This window comes from Psammomys obesus, unplaced genomic scaffold (genome assembly GCF_907164565.1).
Source record: "Psammomys obesus unplaced genomic scaffold, mPsaObe1.curated_primary_1811, whole genome shotgun sequence".
Taxonomy (NCBI): domain Eukaryota; kingdom Metazoa; phylum Chordata; class Mammalia; order Rodentia; family Muridae; genus Psammomys; species Psammomys obesus.
The window spans coordinates 13,965,749-13,984,618 of NW_026596166.1; the positions used below are offsets into that span (position 1 = coordinate 13,965,749).

General features: G+C 34.9%; 1 protein-coding gene across 3 annotated transcripts in view; it reads left to right on the plus strand.

The window, feature by feature from the left end:
- Window positions 1-18,870, plus strand: part of Mdga2 (MAM domain containing glycosylphosphatidylinositol anchor 2) — an 870,813-nt gene that overhangs the window by 643,988 nt on the left and 207,955 nt on the right. For all 3 annotated transcript variants that reach the window (XR_008718784.1, XR_008718785.1, XM_055595284.1), the window contains exon 7: window positions 15,148-15,477. Coding sequence is in view for 1 of the 3 variants with exons in the window: in XM_055595284.1 (XP_055451259.1) it covers window positions 15,148-15,477 (330 nt within the window). In the remaining 2 variants the exon portion in view is untranslated. The remainder of the gene's footprint in view (window positions 1-15,147; window positions 15,478-18,870) is intronic.

Below are 18,870 nucleotides of genomic sequence, written 5' to 3' on the forward strand. Positions count from 1 at the left end.
ATTATTATTATTATTATTATTATTATTATTATTATTATTATTATTATTATTTTTAATTTACCCAGTTTGCATCCCAGTTGTAGTCCCCTCCCTCATCTCCTCCTGGTCATGGTTCCAACCTCCTCCTTCTTTCCCTGCTATTCCTCTCCCCTAGTCCACAGATAGGGGAAGTCCTCCTCTCCTTTTATCTGATCCTAGCCTATCAGGTCCCATCTGGATTGCCTGGCTTCTCTTCCTCTATGGGCTGGTTAGGTTGCCCCACCAGGGAAAAGGGATGAAAGAGCAGGCAACTGAATTCATGCCAGAGACTGCCTCTGCTCCCTTTACTAGGGGACCCACTGAAAGTTTAACTTCAAAATATGTTAACATTAATAAAGAAAGTCTATTAAAACCCTTCTTAGGGTATAGAAAGACACAAACAGATAAGCTCCTGCTTCTCACCTATGTTAAATCTTATTATAGACCATGCAAGGAAGCATCATTAGAAGAACAAAGGCAACCAGGTGAAAATGAAATGCAGTAACAAAAAAACTATTACTATGTGAGTACACATCATGAAATGTGTGTATCTTTCTCATGACAAGGAAAGGTAACGAGTTTGGAAAGTCTGAATTTGTCCCAGTATTACCATGATAGTGAGACATAATAGTTCTTGAATGGCCAACAAAGTAGTAGAAAACAAAACAAAAACAAACAAACAGAAAACAGTAAAAAGCATACAAAAAAACAACCGCTACAAACCAAAAAGTATATGTCACTATTGAAGTAAAGTATTTTCAGTTTCAATGACAGGAAGTCTAGTGCTGAGCTGTGCAGTTGAGCACACCTTCCTACTTCTTGACCATTTAAATTGTAGTTTAAAAGTTATATAAAAGGATTTCCAACTAGCTACTTTTAATTAATAATTTTAATCACTTATTACATTGGTGATATTTATTTATAAAAATGGGTATGTAGAGTGTATAAAATACTGCTTAAATAGGATGTTAAAATTGTCTCTGGAGGATAGAGAGTTAATTCAGCAGTTCATAGTACTAGCTGATCCTACACATGACTTGGGTTTGCTTCTTTGTATTTGTAACTCCAGCTCCAGCAGAGCTGGCATGCTGTTCTGGAATCTACAGTCATCTATAGTCATATATCTTTATAACTATATATATATAATATATATATATATATATATATAATAGAAAAAAACATAGTCTGTAGGTATATATGAGTAACCTTTCTTTTGCTGTGTTAAAATAACATGATGAAAGGCAATTTATAGAAAGAAGAATTTCTTTTGGCTCATGCTTCCAAAGTGAGACTCAATAATGGTGAAGGAGAGGAGAGTATATTTTCAGGATGAGGAGTAATCTCTCAACAGTACACTCGGAAAACAGAGTGGAAGTGGGATGAGGCTCTGATCTCTCAAGTCCTGATCCTGGTGATACATTTTCTCCAGCTGGGCTTAATCTTTACAAACAACCTCACCAACGAGAGACTAACATTCAAATACCTATGCCTGTGCAAGACATGTTTTCATCCAAACCATTATGCTGGGTCAGCTAAATTCCAATTTCGTTTTGTTAACACACATAATAAAAATGAAGCAGAACATAAGAAGCCAATGCATTAACATACTATTTACAACCAAGATCAATCGAGTGCATGCAGAGAATTAATTTTGAGACACTCCACAGAATAATAGCTTTATAAATTCTAATTGGTGTGGCTTCAAGTTTCATACGGATCACCAAAAAAGGCACCTTTTTACATAGTATGACCACTGATTCATATTTCTCATGTTACATCATGTTTATATTTTAAATTGGTAGTAAAAGAGGGAGTTCAGTTTGAAATTATGTAGAAAACCAGTTCTCACTAGGGACGCATGTATGCACACACATATACACACTTACATATATGCATGTGTTGATGTGTGTGATACCTTAGTGAAGCATCCCATTGTAATTTCCAACACTTGATGTGCTCTGAGCTTTCATGGGTATAAACACGGCCACACTTTTTAGTAAACTAGATTACTGTGTATCATTTTATTTTCAATCACATAAATTTACAGATAACAATGCAACATCACAGGTAGTGTATATTAAATGACCTCATATTTGTGGTTCTCACTTTGAAATGCCTAAAGGATTATTAATTCAAAGCATTGCAAGGTTTTATTTCTTCTAAAGTATTTTTCAAAATGACTGATCATCTGTTTTAATTTGACTAAGAAGAATAGTCTACAATAGATTCTACAAGACTCTGAATTAGTTCACAAAAGGCACCTAACATTTATCATGTTCCTTTACTAATTGGCTTCCACTGTGCGTGGAGGATTAATCTATTTACTTGACAAACATTTTGAGAAAGTCAGTTTCCTAGCCTAATTTTATTTGCAGTTTTGTGGAGATTATGTCAGTATTTGATAATGATTTTTTCCTCTTGATAATTTTCAAAAGGTCATAAAACGTCTTTTTAGCTTAACAAGAGAACAGTCTTTTAGAGATATAAAACATAAGCGTTTATGCTTTCACTATGCGAACAGATTTCAAATCTGTGTGTATAAATTAAGTCGACCTGTTGCTGTTTTTATTAACTCATGAAATACCTTCTTTACATAGTATGACAAGAATAAAGAATTCTCATATATGTCTTTAGCCAGTTTGATTATTAATTCATATGCTATGTACTACATAAATGTATATACATTATGAATGCACACACAGGCTTGATATATTTAATGAGTTGGAGTGTAGATTGGTTATATGGCATTCCTTTAGGCAAAACCTCTTAAGAAACATTTCACATAAACTCACCATACAGTTACTAACAGTAGAAATTTTACTTCAACTCAGTACTATCACACCTGTAATCTTTGACAGTTATAAGCTTTGCCAATCGCCTTCTACATGACAGAAATGACAAAATATGTAGTTGTCCATGCTCACATCGTGGCCATTAATGTCCTAGCTACTTGGACCTGGCTTCTACTGCATTCCAAGTGGACAAAATCTCCATAGGACTTTTCTCTGTCGTTTCTTGTCATGAGCCTATATGCTGTCACAGCTCATATTTTGGAAATGCGTGTACTATCAGCAAGGCAGAAGTACAGACTTTTTGTAAGCTTGAAAGTTCAAAAAATACAAAATATTTGGAAAACAAGTTATGTGGAAAACAGTTTACCAACACAAGCCACTCACCACCTGGACCATAATTGTTTCTTTGCCTGGCGTTAAATGCAGGGCACATGGTGAACACATTGATAATCACACCTGACATTTCAGTCTTGATCAAGGATATGACCAAAGAAGTATAAATTATTATTTTAAGATGATCACTCAGCCTTGTTATTATTTGTTGAAAAATAACTGCAAATAAAAATTTTTCCTCAATCTCAAGTTTTGCCTATAAAGAAGAACATACTAAACATTAATATTTCTATGTTTTGTTTAGAGCACTTTATCATTGATTTTATCAAAAGCTGTTTCTTGATACTATTTTAGGTTTTATCATGTTTTTCAGGGCCTTGAAGAGACAGATGGATAGATAGATAGATAGATAGATAGATAGATAGATAGATGATAGATAGATAGATAGACAGACAAATAAACATATACACACATATATACATACATACATACATACATACATATATAGAGAGATACATACACACACACATATATATATAAATATATATATTTATTTATATTTATATACATATATATATATATATTCTGGGTAGTGTTTTATCCTCTTAATTAGGCAAGGCTTCAGTATGTCGCCCTAGTTTGCCTTGAACTTGCTGTGCAGACTGGACTTGTTTCCAAATCACAGAGATAAATAATGAAAATGATTGAGCATTTGTAAGAACTTTTTCTGCTTGTTTCTGCTTCACAAGTGCTTGGATTAAAGCTATGTACCATCATGTTCTGGGTACAGTCTTAGCATATGCCTTAACAACCTGGTTGTTGTTCTTCTGACTGTGTTGATACCCTGCCTCTTTCTCTGATGGTCCTGCAGTTTGGAGGAATGGCAGGTTTCCTAAGGCAGAGATTCTCAAATGACAAAATATCGAAATCATGGAAAGCTTGGCAAAGGATCTATTCTAGAGAACAATCTAAATCTCTTCAACAAGATTCCTAGGGATGCCATGGGGACCTCCTTTATCCCCTCTTGAATATATTCTTTTACCCAACTGTTTAGAGTTCTAATCTGTTAATTTGTATTCCTATTTATGTCATAGCATCTACTTTTTGTGTAATTTTATTTTTTATTGATTTGTTGAGACTGTCACTCAATTCTTCCAGACTCAACTTCCTTCCTCGCCCACCTATGTGTCCTCTAAAATTAATTTTTAATGAAAAATGTAGATGATATATTTTGATATTTCTATTCTATCTTAAACTCCTTCCAGATACTCACCATCTACTTACCCACCCAAATTTATGTTTTTTGCTTTCCTCTCTGAAAAAGGACAATACAAAAAAAAAAAGCAAGACATACACAGAGAACCACAAAACAAACAGACAAAAAATATATATGACAAAAAATGCCAAAACAAAGAAAATTGAGACAAAAGTCCACAAAGATACCATTGTGTTCATACTGTATTGGACAACTACTCCTAGTTAATCCAAGATACTGCCCATGAGTATGGTTAATATGCATAGTGAAAATTGAGCCATTGAAGAAAACTGGTATTTTTTTTTTTCTTTATCAATGGGTATCAATTGCAGATTACTTCTTACTTAGGGGCAGGAGCCTTATTAACTTTCTGTTCTCAGTGCTATAATCCCATGTGGATTGAACCTGTACAGACCTTCTGTTTGCTGTGAGTGCAAATGTGCATCAGGCTTAATTTATTATTGATTACAGTTTATTCACGTTGTAAACCTGCTATGGCCCCCTCCCTCCTCTCCTACCAATCCCACTCTCCCTTCCTCTTCTCCTCCCACATCACTCTGCCAGTCCACTGATAGGGGAGGTCCTCCCCTCCCTTCCATCTGGCCCTAGTCTATCAGGTCTCATCAGGACTGGCTGCATTGTCTTCCTCTGTGGCCTGGTAAGGCTGCTCTCCCCTGAGGGGGAGGTGATCAAAGAGCAGGCCAATCAGTTCATGTCAGAGACAGCCCCTGCTCCCATTACTAGTGAACCATTTGGAGAGTAAGTTTATGGGCTATAAATATTTCATCTGTTAACCAAGAATAAGAAAATAATTTCTACTAACTTTTAAAGAACAGAGGTATTTTATGTTTAGTTACTTAATATACCTAGAATATTTTTTGTTTTACAATGTTAAATGAAATAATTGATTTAAATGATTTAAATCTATTACTCTTGTATTGAAATGTACATAAATATTGTTACACATCTTTTCATCAAAGCAAATGAAACAAAGCAAACAGTAATTTCATCTTCCTGAAACCTAAACAGAAAAATGCAAGATGGTAAATTTAGAAAAACCTGTGTGTTTTGCCATTGTGTCAAAATAATTCAGAAAATCATTCCTACCTCACCAACAAAGACTAGATTTTGATTTACTGTTTGAGAATTTGAATGAATGAGGAGGCGTGGAATGGCAATTGTACTGCAAACAAGTGAAATCCACGTGCTATCTTCTTAAGTGTTCTAACAATGAACAAGTATGAAATGGAAAATGTAAATAATATGAAAATGTGAAAGAAGTAGAAAAACTCATTGTGTTAATCAGTCAAAAGGCCAGTGCTTCTTCTCTAGGCTCCTCCTTGTGGCTTATCTTCTTTAGGACTATAGGTTTTAGTATGTTTACCCTGTATTTTTTACTAATATCCACTTAGAAGTGAGTACATATCATAGGAGTCTTTTTTTTCTGGGTTACCTCACTCAAGATGATCTTTTCTAGCCCCCTTCATTTGCCTGCAAATTTCATGACTGCCTTGTTTTTAATTGCTGAGTAGTATTCCATTGTGTAAATGTACCATTATTTCTGTATCCATTCCTCCGCTGAGGAACATCTAAGTTGTTTCCAGATTCTGAGTTTCACAAATAAACCTGCTGTGAACATAGTTGAGCAAATGTCCTTATTGAATGGTGTGGCATCTTTTGGGTATATGCCTAGGAACAGTATAGCTGGATCTTGAGGTAGCACTATTCCTAACTTTCTGAGAAAGCACCAGATTGATTTCCAAAGTTTTTATTCAAGGTTACATTCCCACCAGCAATGTAGGCAAACAGGATAGACATCAGAAGTAGGAAAAGACATGCAACAGGACAGGAGCCTTCCACAGAGGACCTCTGAAAGACTCTACCCACTAGGGTATCAAAGGAGATACTGAGAGTCATAGCCAAACTTTGGGCATAGTGCTGGAAACCTTATGGAAAAAGAAGGAGATAGAAAGACCTGGAGGGGACAGAAAGTACACAAGGTGACCAACAGAGCCAAAAAAACTGGGCCCAGGGGGCCTGCAGAGACTGATACTCTGACCAAGGACCATACATGGAAAGGACCTAGACTCCCTGTTCTGAGGAAGCCCATAGACCACTCAGTTTCCAAGTGGGTTCTCTAGTAAGGGGTACAAGGGATGTCTCTGACATGAACTCAGTGTATAGCTCTTTGATCACTTCTGTGCCTTTCCAGAGCACAGAGGAAGATGATGCATCCAACTTTGATGAGACCTGATAAGCTAGGGTCAGATGGAAGGGGAAGCGGTCATCCCCTTATCTGGGGACTAGAGAAAGGGCATAGAGGGAGAAGAAGGGAGGGTAAGACTTGGAGGAGATAAGGGAGGGGGATTCAGCAGGGATACACAGTGAATAACTTGCAATAAATAAATTAAATTAAAAAGGCCACTGCTAACCTTGAAGACTTTAAGGACAAAGTAACTCAAAGAATCGCTATGCGTTCCCTCTCCAAGTGAATGAACACATGAGAGTAGAGTGAAGGCAACTAGTGTCTCACTATTTTATCAAGAGAAGGGCCACAGATAGTTTGAAGAGTAGGCAGGGGAAAGAACAATATTTAAGTGTGAGCTATACAAGTTCTTTGTCTGAAGACATTACAATACTGAAATTTCAGAAAAAGATAACTGGAGGAAAAATGGATGTAGGGTGCAGTGAGAGAGGTTGGCAGAAGACTCAATCATTTTAGCAAGGAATACCATAACTCCCAAACGAAATTCCAAAATTCCAAAGTAGCTAAGATTTCTAATTTAATGAAAGAGGTCTATGAGAGTTATTTTCATCATTTTCCTTTTTTCTTCCTCTAGTTCTTTTGCTCCCCACATCTCAAAAATATTTCATTAAATATACTGGAAAGAGAAGACAGTTAGGTAACGGTAACGCTGCATTTTTTTTTCAGTCTCACTATTTGGGCTGGGTTTCTAGCACAGCACAATCACTTCTATAAATATTAAAAAATTTTTTAGAAAGAATTTCAAAAGAATTTTTAGACTATTCCATCCTTGAGTAAGCTTTTATTTTCTGTTTTGTCTCACCTATCATAAAAACTTGGAAAAAATTGAGGGATTGATTCTAGTGGCACAACAATTTAAAAGGAATTACGGGTTTAGTATATAGGAAAACTAAACATGCTCTTTTTTTCTCCTTCTTTCTAATCTTCTTATCTTCCAATTATTATTATTGTTATTATTATTATTATTTTACAATTTATTCACTTTGTATCTCAGCTGTAGCCCCCTCGCTCATCTCCTCCAAGTCCCCCTCCCTCCCTGTTCCTCCCTTCTTCCAGGAATTTCTACCTCCAGATCATTGTATAGTTGCTTCTAATTCTAATTTTTAAAACAATTTAGTAAAATATGTACTTAACCTAGAACACGTTTTGCTTCTAATAGTGAAGAACCATTTTAAAATTTGAAAATGTGAATTCAAAACATTGATTTTTAATACCAAAGGACCAGCAAATAGTACTAATTAATATGCCCCGATTTAATAGTAGTAGCCATGTCAAATACAAATTACGTGGTAGTCATACTATGAAAATATTCTCTATATTGCACTAAGAAGGCTATTTTCGTAATTTATAAGCATTGTATATTTCGTCTCAAGATCAAACTGAAGTGGCAAGACTGACAAGTGACAAGATGATGGTCACAATAATGATGACAACTAGATATACTTTTCTGCCTTTTAAAGGTAGGGTTTGTTCCTACCTGAACAACCTTCTTTCCCTTTTAAGTTCCATTTACGTAGAATTGTTCCACTAAGTAAGAACATTTAAACAACCCATTGTAATTTAGATGAACTTTGATTACTGTTTGAATCACTACTGCAGTGATTAACTTTGAGCAAATGGACAAAATAACTGGAGCCTTGATACTTTACAATGAAACAGAACAGAGACTATCTTTCAGTGTCTAGTTCTGCATTCAAGTTATTAAGGTTGCTCTATTATAACTTCTCTAGGAAATGATGCAATTTATTGTTGAAACCACTCAAATGGTCATTGATGAGTGATTTGAGTGTTAAAGGGAAATTGATATGTAATAACTGGTAATGCACGAAGAAAAAAGAAAGACAAAAAAATAAATTCTTATTTTCAACTCTTCTTCAACAGCTCCATCTTTTTAGACTCTACAGTCATAGACTCTATAACATACGGTATAAATTTAAATTATTTCTTCCTCAAGATATTAATATATTTACCATTCTCTATCAACTTGTCACTTTACAACTGATATAATAAACTAATTTCTTTTAATTCTGCTTATGTATTTCAAAGTCACCATTTCAAAGATAAAATCAAACAGAAAAAAAAAACAATACTTCCTTGAAAGTATTGCCAATAATTGATTCAGGAAAGCAGTATGCTTGCCTGATTTCAAGCAAGTTTCTCTGAACCATATTTGAAAACATTAGTGTACCATTTGATACATGACATAAAGAGTAAAGGTTTTTCCTTTGTGTAATTGCTGTTTTTATAATAAATTTCATAGTCCTGGGCTACCTATCTTGTCGGTTATTTTGTAATATTTTCACTGGAAATGCTTGAGATGTCAGATATACAATACATCTTCAAAGGCTTCCATGATTCATCCCATAGCTGTTAATTTTCTCACTTGGTTTTCTGGGGCATGTGACTTTTCACACAGAAGCAGAAGTTTAATAGGTACAGCCAACCTCCAAGAATTTGGTAACATGCGTGCAAGCATGTTCAAAGCTTTGAACAGATCTCCACAAAAGCAAACTCCACTTGTACACTCAATTTTCAAACCTAGCTTACTGTTTTGTTTCAAAACAACCCTTATTAACTTTCCGAAGCAGAGTTTCTAAGCATCCATAGATGTCTCTTTTCTTTCATCTTTCCTCAGAATTGATTATCTGCTGATCTTTGATACACAGAAAGAGCTCTCTGTCCTGAAGTTAGGTCCACTTTAGAAAATACAATGTTAGACAGCTGATACCTCATGACCATGGTGACCCTTAACATGCACAGTCAGAAGGAATTCAGATTTCTGTGTTAGTCTTTTTCTCACCAATATCATTGTATTAGTAGAGTTTGACTACGATATATTGTTGGATCTTTGCATGTGTATATTCATCAATCTCTTTTTGTATCTCATTCCCCCCGTGGATCTAAAGAGTGCAAGGCAGTAACACAAAATCAAAGTTAACACAGACATCTCACACTGAATCCAAGCAGTTAGTATCTGCAAAGCAAATCCTTTGAAATTTTCGTTCATGTTAATGAAAATGGTTGAATATATATATATTATAAAATAATGTATATAAACGAATCATGGGTGGATTTGGGGACAATACAGAAGAAGGAGAATTGGCTTTGCTCCTAACTTGTTCATCATCCCCTAAGGCAGTGGCTACCTAATTATAAAGGAAGATATAAAATATACCACTGTTAATTCTATTTCATATCTGTGCTGATGTAATCTATTTCCAACTGAGTATTCAATTGGCATCTGGTGGTGTTGGAAAATACCTCATTTCTCAAACAAATATTAAATTCTCTTTAGCAGAGGATAGAAAAATCAATGTCTCATTTATTTGCATATACTATTAATGATTTCTGTGTCTATTTCTCTCTGTAACAGTTGGTAACATTTTTCATCCAGAATTCTACAGAGATCATAAAGTGAGGTATATCTGGAAAGTATTTCATTATTTGTATTCATTATATAAATAGTGTAAGATTTTTTTTTAATTTGTATTGGGTGTTTTGCTTTCATGTATGTCCACACACCACATGCACAGCTGGTGCCCACAGATGCCAGAGGAGGCATCAGATCGCCTGGAACCAATATTGCAGGTAATTGTGAGTTGCCAGAGTCAAACCTGGGGCTTCTTGAAGAGCAGCCAGTGAACTTAACCACTGAACTATCTCTGCAGCCCCATCTTTTCACTAATTTAGCAACCAGTATTGGTAACTGGAGCCACTCTGTCTTATTATATCTGTGAAACGGATTCTAAGCAGAAGTCCAAGAGGTGACACCTGATCGTTTTCATTTCCAACGAGATACTTGCTCAGTTGCTATTGTTATTGTGTTATCTCCATCAATTCTTTTTATTGTTATGCTAATATCCATTATCTAACTCATGGAATACTTTATCAAGAATGTATGTTTCAATATTTTATTAGTTTGTCTAGACTTTTATACAGTGCGTTTTCATTATAGACGTTCTTAAACTCTTCTCCAGATCCACCACCTTTTCCTTTCCTCCTTGCCCACTCACTCATCCTCCTGCTCCTTATATCTTTTACTTTTTGTCAAGAATACTTTGTGTTTTCCATATGTTCCCATATTTTTGTGGATGTGTTACCTTCTGTGGGAACATGGTAGACTTACCGAGGTCTACAGTCATACACAAAAATTATTCTTCCTCTGCAAGAAGTTGACAAATTTCCTCTAACTTGTAGGCTAGGGGTAGGGCTTAGTGCTCAGTTTGCCTCTGAATGCTGGGATCTGGTCTGGTGTGGGCTTGTGTAGGTCTTGTGAATGCAGTTGTCTTGCTGTGTCCAGAAGCCATGGTTTCTTGTAGCCATTTACTGCCTTTAGCTCATACACCCTTTCTGCTTCTCTTCTACAATGATTCCTGAGGCCAGGAAGACAGCATGTGACATATATATTTAAATTAATCTTGAGCTTCTTCAGTCTAAAATGGACATAATTTACAACTTTAATCTGATATCTACAGTCAAGATACAATTCCACAGTCTCCTTGTGTGGATTCTACAATTTGGATGTCTTTCAAGATGGCCCTCTGTCTCAAACCTAAACCAAAGAAGCAATCTATTTATTGTATTCATATTACACTTCTAAACTGGCTAATCATTACAGAGGTTAGCTTCATGCCAAACCTTTTCAAGCACTGCCAGACTAAACAAATGTATTTTGCGGTCCATTTGTCACAATTTATGACACATTAAACCACATATAATGTTCTCTTAGGACAGTGTTAGGGGATTTCAATATTCAGCCAAGAAATTACATTTGAGGAAAGAGATTTCTTCTCTGTCTTTCAAAGAATGCTTTAGGGTATAGTACCTTAAGTCTATTGGACACCTATTATACTTTAGCACTTATCTCAGATTGATTTGAAGAGGTTGAAATATTAAATGATAAGAAGAAATGACTTTAAACTGTCATTGTATGAGCTACTAGAAATTATTCACTGAAAAGGAGAATGTTTTTAATTATAAATGAAGGGACTTACCTTGCCGCTTATTAACTATTTTAAATACTTTATATTTTCGAAGCTCAAACACAATAACTAATAAGATATTTCATAGAGTGGGTCTCTGAGAGAGACTAGTACTATCACCTCCTATTTTTATGAATGACACACTTGACCCATAAAAATTAAATAACCTATCCAGGACCTCATAAAAATGAAAGCTAGTTACAAGTTGCTATTCACCTGTACCTGTTAACAAAGTAAGTTAGTTTCCTAGATTTCTAAGCAAAGTGAGTGAGAAAAATGTAGTAAATTTCACTCTCCTGTTAGTGTAGGTAAGTATGCTTCACATACATACAATTCTATTTTACTTTCTTTAGAATATCTTCTGTGTCCACAACCAGTTGTTTAGATACAAGAAAAACACAAACATAAAAGGAGGTCTGTGTAGCTCAGAGACTAAAATCACTTCTTTTGAAATTCTATACCTAGAGTTGAAAGAGCACACTGGTTTCTCTTCTTTCTTTTTAATTCTTATTTTTTTTTCCTTTTTGGATTTTGTATTGTTTGGAAGTCTAGTATGATTGGCTTAGGCTAATTCATTGAATGGTTTTAGACTGCAATCAACTATGCTTGACATTAAATTTGTTGTTTTTGAGGTCAGTTTATTAAAATACATTTTATTGTATTGCTACAAAATACTGCAATTATGTATGATATTTAACCTTATTGATTGTAGCTGTATGATCTTTAATCTTTTCACTTAGGATTTTACACATCACTTTTCCATGAGTGCAACAGCCTGTGACATATAATGTGAATATTGATTTCACATGTTTTATGAGGGTGATTTTTTTGAGTTTGGCAGTTTCAATCCAATTTGGATGATTAATGCACAGGGCTGTTGGTGTCAATAATACTTTAATATATCTCCATACAAAGCATTGAGCTGGACAACAGTACTGTGTGCTAAGTGGATCTCAGCAACATGGACATCTGAGTGTTTGTTACATCTGTTTCTTCTCTATGTCAATCAACAAATCACTTTGTAAGGAAAATTAGTCTTAATAGTACTTATATGTGTCCTCCTATTAGTGTGAAGAACTCAAAATGTTCTTGGTATTTTTAATATGGCTTTTTTTATGAAGAATTATTCTCTGACCTCCTAAACTGTTTTGTGCAGTAGATCTATTATTGCATTTGAATTATATGTACACAATACTTTATACCATATACAGTGTCCAGATGAAACCACTTTTTAAATTACATTTTCTTTCTGGAGATGCTGGCTTCACCTTCAGTGCTTCTGAGAATGTAACACATTAGTCTAGGTAGTAGAATATTTAATGAGCCATCATTTTGCCCTCCAGTAACCTACTCATAAATGTGTGACTCAGCGTAAATAAGTTCATGGATTCCGTATTATTATTAAGTTTTAAAAGTATTTAAAAGTGTTAAGTGTGCTATAAATACTTGCATTCTAATTTTCTATTATTATCAAAACAGTATATTATCTAAACAGTAAATTTTGAATTTATTCTGTTCTCCAGATTTCCTAGAGCTTGTAAAATATTTCGTATGTGTGTGTGACTAGTTTCCCTAGATTTATGTAACATAAGAATTTGATGAATAACTTGTGAACAATTATAAATTAATGTAAATGATGACGACATACATTTCCATAAGGCCCTGGTTATATCTATGTTCTTCATCTCAAATAATTTTAGGGTTGAATTGAGTGTCTAGACTTGAAAGGAGACCCTGCAACAATGTCCAGAATACAAAGAGAACTGAAAACATTGTTTTTCATGGTTACTTACTTTTCCCAAGGCAAGATGAAAAAAGCAGACAAAATTCATAAGGCTAACAAATAAGGAAGTTTTGATGAAATGCATTGTTAGATTAAGAACACATTCATCTCTTGTTCATCCTGCATGTGCAGAACTTCCCTGTTCCCCTAGGTCTTCACAGGGCCAACAGAGGGAACTTTTGTTCATTTCAGAGATGTTATGTCAGTCTGAGTTGTAGCCTCTTATGTCTGCAGGCACTGGATTGCTGGAAGCATCAGTGTGTTTGTAGCTTTGAAGTAAAAGTTGGGTGACCAATATTTTAATCTCATACAGTCCACTACATTTTATTTCATGCATTTCAGCTCCACACGACATTTCAGATACATGAAGAGCCATGTTGAGGTAAAGGAAAATACAGGTAATAGTTTAAAATATAAAAGTGAGTCCACATGAGAAGCAGCCATAAAAGACACAATTTATTTCCTGTTGTTTCTGCACATTCAATCCAAGTTCAGGTCCTCTGGAAGCCATCACTCCCTCCAGTCACCTTCAGTCAGCCACTACAGCAGGTTCTGCTTGTCACTCAGCACTGACCCTAAACCCAGAATATTCTTTCGTGAGGGCATAAGCATGGCAGGTATTCTAGGCCATCTCCAAGAGGTTCTTTTGTTCTTCTGTAAGAAAGATCTAGCATAGTTTTAACTGAAACTGTCTACCTGCTATGGATGGAGAAGAAACAAAGGTTAGGAGAATGTTTTACAGACCTTTTTCACATCTTCTCTATAGAAATGCTTCATAAATATAAATTGACTAAATTCTTACTGAACTAGCTTTGATCGGTGTGTAGGTATAATAGTAGAAGTATTTGCCTTAATATGATTTTTGTACCGGTATGTAAGTTTCTTAGGAAATTATGGAGTACTGAAAGCATAGTATACTGAAGGTTTTTAAGTTAGATGAGCCATATTATTTCTTTAAACTTTAATACCCTAAAACTTTAGGTAAACTGTTCCCATGATTAATTTAAATTCTATGGTGATAATATTTAATTATAGAATGACATAGTTGAATACAATTGTCACAGTTAGCTGCTGTTGTCAATCTGACCACCTGGGAAGACGGAACTTCAGTTGAAGTATTGCCTACATTGGATTGACTTACATGTCTTTGGGATAGTTTATTAAATGATGTTTGATGTAGGAGGGCCCAGGCTCTGTGAGTGATGTCATCCCTGGGCAGGTGGGCTTGGATTGCATAAAGAGAGTTGCCAGGCAAGCTGGAGAGGGCAAACCAGTATGAAACTGTGTTTTCCATGGTCTCTGCTTCAGTCCCTGCTTCCAGATTCCTGCCTCCCTCAATAATGGATGTAAGTGTAAGATGAGATAAAACCATTTTCCCAAAGTGCTTAGGGTCACTATTTATCCCAAGAACAGAGACTTAAGTATAGCAACAATTGTGAGTAAATTAAAGATTTATTTTTTTTCTTGTTGCAAAGCATTACCGAAAGTATATATAAAAGCATAGTGTAAGGAATCTTTAAATGGGTTTGTTTAGATTTTTCCTGGAGTGCCTATTTATATGAAGATTTATAGTGCACATGACTTAAAATCAACAGAGAAACATGCTCATTCTATTTTGCTTTCTTTATTATTTCAGCCCAGAGACGATTACCTAGAGTGACCAAATCTCTACAATTACGAAAGTAACACTAACTCCTTGTGGAATTTTTATGTTTTAGCATTAAAAAAAGGACGATTTTGGATCACTCCTGATCCTTATCACAAAGATGACAACATCCAAATTGGGCGTGAGGTGAAAATATCTTGCCAAGTAGAAGCTGTTCCGTCTGAGGAGCTAACATTTAGTTGGTTTAAAAACGGCCGTCCATTACGAAGTTCTGAGCGGATGGTTATCACACAGACTGACCCGGATGTGTCCCCCGGAACAACAAACTTGGATATCATTGATTTAAAATTCACAGACTTTGGGACTTACACATGTGTGGCCTCTCTGAAGGGAGGAGGAATATCTGACATCAGTATTGATGTCAACATTTCCAGCAGTACAGGTAAGAGGCTTGCTCACGACGCAGAAAACCTTTAAGATAATTTGAGTTTGATGAAATCAATGAAGTTACGAGATTGTTTTTTTTTTTTTTTTTTTTTTTAATTTGCTAAATCTAAAATAGTACGTTTCTGAGCACCTAGTAAACATCTGATTTGAGACATGGTTGCTTTTACTTTTATTTAGATTTTCATGAGATTTATAAAAATTGTGTAAGAGATCAGTAGCAATGGCAAAGTTACGGTTTAAAGAAAATCATGCCAGATTTTTTTCATTAACCACAGTCCTTGCAGCGCTAAAAATTATATTAATAAATTAACCCAGTGACTAAGGTTGAAACATTTTTTAAACTTAAAATTCAACAAAACTGCTTAGGTCCAGACATTAAACCTTCAGAGGTAATTTAAGAGCATTTAAATAAAAAATTACATAGGAAATGTTTCTTCTAGTAATGGAAACCTTTTGTTAAAGTTGGTGTCAGATGCGATTTCTTGGACAATACCATGGTACTACATCCTCACAGTATAATTAGCTAAACACAAAAATATATTGGAGGAGAATTATTTTAAATGTTAAAATGAAAATGTGTTATCCTTTTTCTCTTGTTCAAAGCATATCTCTAGATGAGGAAAAGTCCAATGTTTTTATGAGAGTGTGTGGTAGGTTAACTCTCAGGATGTTTTAACGACCTGGTGTACTTTGCAATGTGTTGCTTTTCCAATCTGTTACCAGAGTGATTTCTAAATGAAGATTCACACACAGTGCTGGGTGAGTACAATAAATTGACCTCAGAGAGTTCAGTTACAGAAGAAGAGCTCCATGTTTGCAGGTCTTTGACAGTTGGGTTTTCTTTTTCAGCCAGGCAACATTTTGACTCATACACTGTTTGATGTATATGTGACTTTGTGCCTTCTCATAAGTCCCAAATGACTTTGTGCCTTCTCATAACTCCCAACTGCAGTTCTTGCTGGATTGATTTTACTGCTTAACATCCATATAGAAGGCTGACAAAATGTGCTTACTTTCTGTTATTCTTTTTTTTTCTGAAGTATATTCAGTTTTTATTTGGTATATAATCTATGTGAAAGGAACTTAGAGTAGTAAATTAGTTGCATTTGGATATGGCTTCTGTCCTAAGTTATACAAAGCGTCTACCTGATCTCTAAGTATTTGAACTAGCAGGATCAGATAGACTTATTTATGAGATTGAAGGAAGGCTATGGATAAATATTTATTCAAGCAACAGATACCCATGTACTGCCTGCATTAGTATGGTGAACAACATTGTACTGAGTAACATCACTACATAGTTTTCCTTCTAAGACTAAGAAAAATTCCAGGCTCATTTGCCTTATTTTTGATGTGTAATTTTCAATCCGTACATATCACCCCACTTGGTTTGCTTATCTTGTTTTGTTCAATCACTTCTTGTTTGAGAACTAATCAACACACACAAACATACACACACACACACACACATACATACATGGAATCATGCCTTCTATTTAATGGACTCATTTGGAGAGAACATGGTTCATTGAAAGGCTGTTCAAATATGACAAAATAGACCACAGAATAAAAAGGTGGAACACTGTAAAATTATTACTAGAACGTGTTTGATGTTCACTTAAATATGGAACTTACGTTGACTGTTTAAAATTAGATGTTATGACCGACAAAGAAGAAGAAAGCTACAACATCAATTCATGAAATCTTTAGAGGCTTTTAGAAACCTGCCCATGCTGACTCCTTTCTGACACACAGAGATCTGACCTTTCTCAAGTGGAAACTGAGTGTTGTCATTCTATTCAATACAGTCTCAGCATTAGAGAAAATACATGTCATAGGTCAGAACTCAATCAATAGTTGCTTAAAATAGTAGTTCCTAAATGATCTAATTTATGAACTTGACCCTAAGATTTCTTTTCTTAGTCTGCTTCTGTAGGACAAACACTGTTGGCCCTTCTTGCTTTTTCTCAATTTTCTTCCAACATTACAAAATTTCCTCAGTACATATATGTGTGATTTGATTTAATGTCTCAGTCATAGACAAGACAGAACAAGATGAATGTTGTAGTTTGTCTAATTAAACTAAAAATGGAGGTCTCATCAAAAACTATTAAGGTATTCAAGTGGCAAAAGCAGGGAACTAAGCTGAGTTTAAGAACAATGGGCTTATCTGAGTAGACATGTAGCATGTCCTGAAGTCTGGACATACAGAAAACTGTAAATTGAGAGGACTTATGCCTCTCTTCACACTTACTCTGGCTTGTTTTCCAAGTGGTCTATAGTGTAGTGGAGCACTTGAGTGGCCTATACAGCCCTCATGACTGGGGTTTTTAGGATTCTAGTTATAAGTATAAAACTAAGATGTCTATACCATCGAAGTTTACACTCAAAATGACACTTCAATATGAAAATAGGTGTTACAAACCAGAGTTTGACTAAGCAGGTATCACAAGCTATATCGTATTTACCATATTTTTAAAAATCTCAGACTATGTCAATATAATAAAATCACTAAGAATATAGAGCAATTTAGTTGAATTGATTGAGTAAATCAAATAAAATGGAGCAATTGTTAATAAATAAGTAAAATAACTGGACATGTTCTATGACAGAAAGCCAGTATTTCAAAAATAACAGTCGAAATGTCTATATGTGTGGGTGTCTTTTCAATTTGGGGTTTTTCTTATTTATTACCATTTCAAAGAATTTAGCACTGGCCAAATAGTCAGCAGTTTTATTATAGTCAGCATTTTTTGTACTACATTTACACCATTTAGGGTGATAATTTTTCTGAGGCTGGCATTACACAGAAATCTTACATTGATTCCCAACTGTTCCTTGGTTTTAAAGGATGTGTACATGACATTTAATAAGATGAGGCTTTGTTGCCAGGAGACATTTCTTCATAGCACAGAAATCTTTCTTAAATCATAGACCTATAGACAGTATATGTGCTAGATGATACTTAAGACTGAAATGCAGAATATCCCTGAAGGAAACTTGTCATTTGGAGAATTATTAATGGTTTTAAAAGACAACGATTTAGGAAAATAGCAGGTTATCTTTAGGAAAGCTTTGAAAAGGCTAGGAGTAAATGAGGATTTATTAATGTATGTTAGAATACTAAATACTGAAATAATATATGCTATTAATACACTTTTTTCCAGTTAGTTCACTATTAACACACACACACACACACACACACACACACACGAGTTCTCCAAGTTTAAAAGTGGTCCTGGTACTCATTTGCTGTTTTCTCAATTTGAATTGACATTTTTTTTTCCCATTTCCTTTACAAATTCTTTATACGCCGGGCTCTGCATCATATAGAGATGTTTCAGGCAGCCATTGCTCTTAGGTAATTCATGGCAGAGTACTCAGGAGC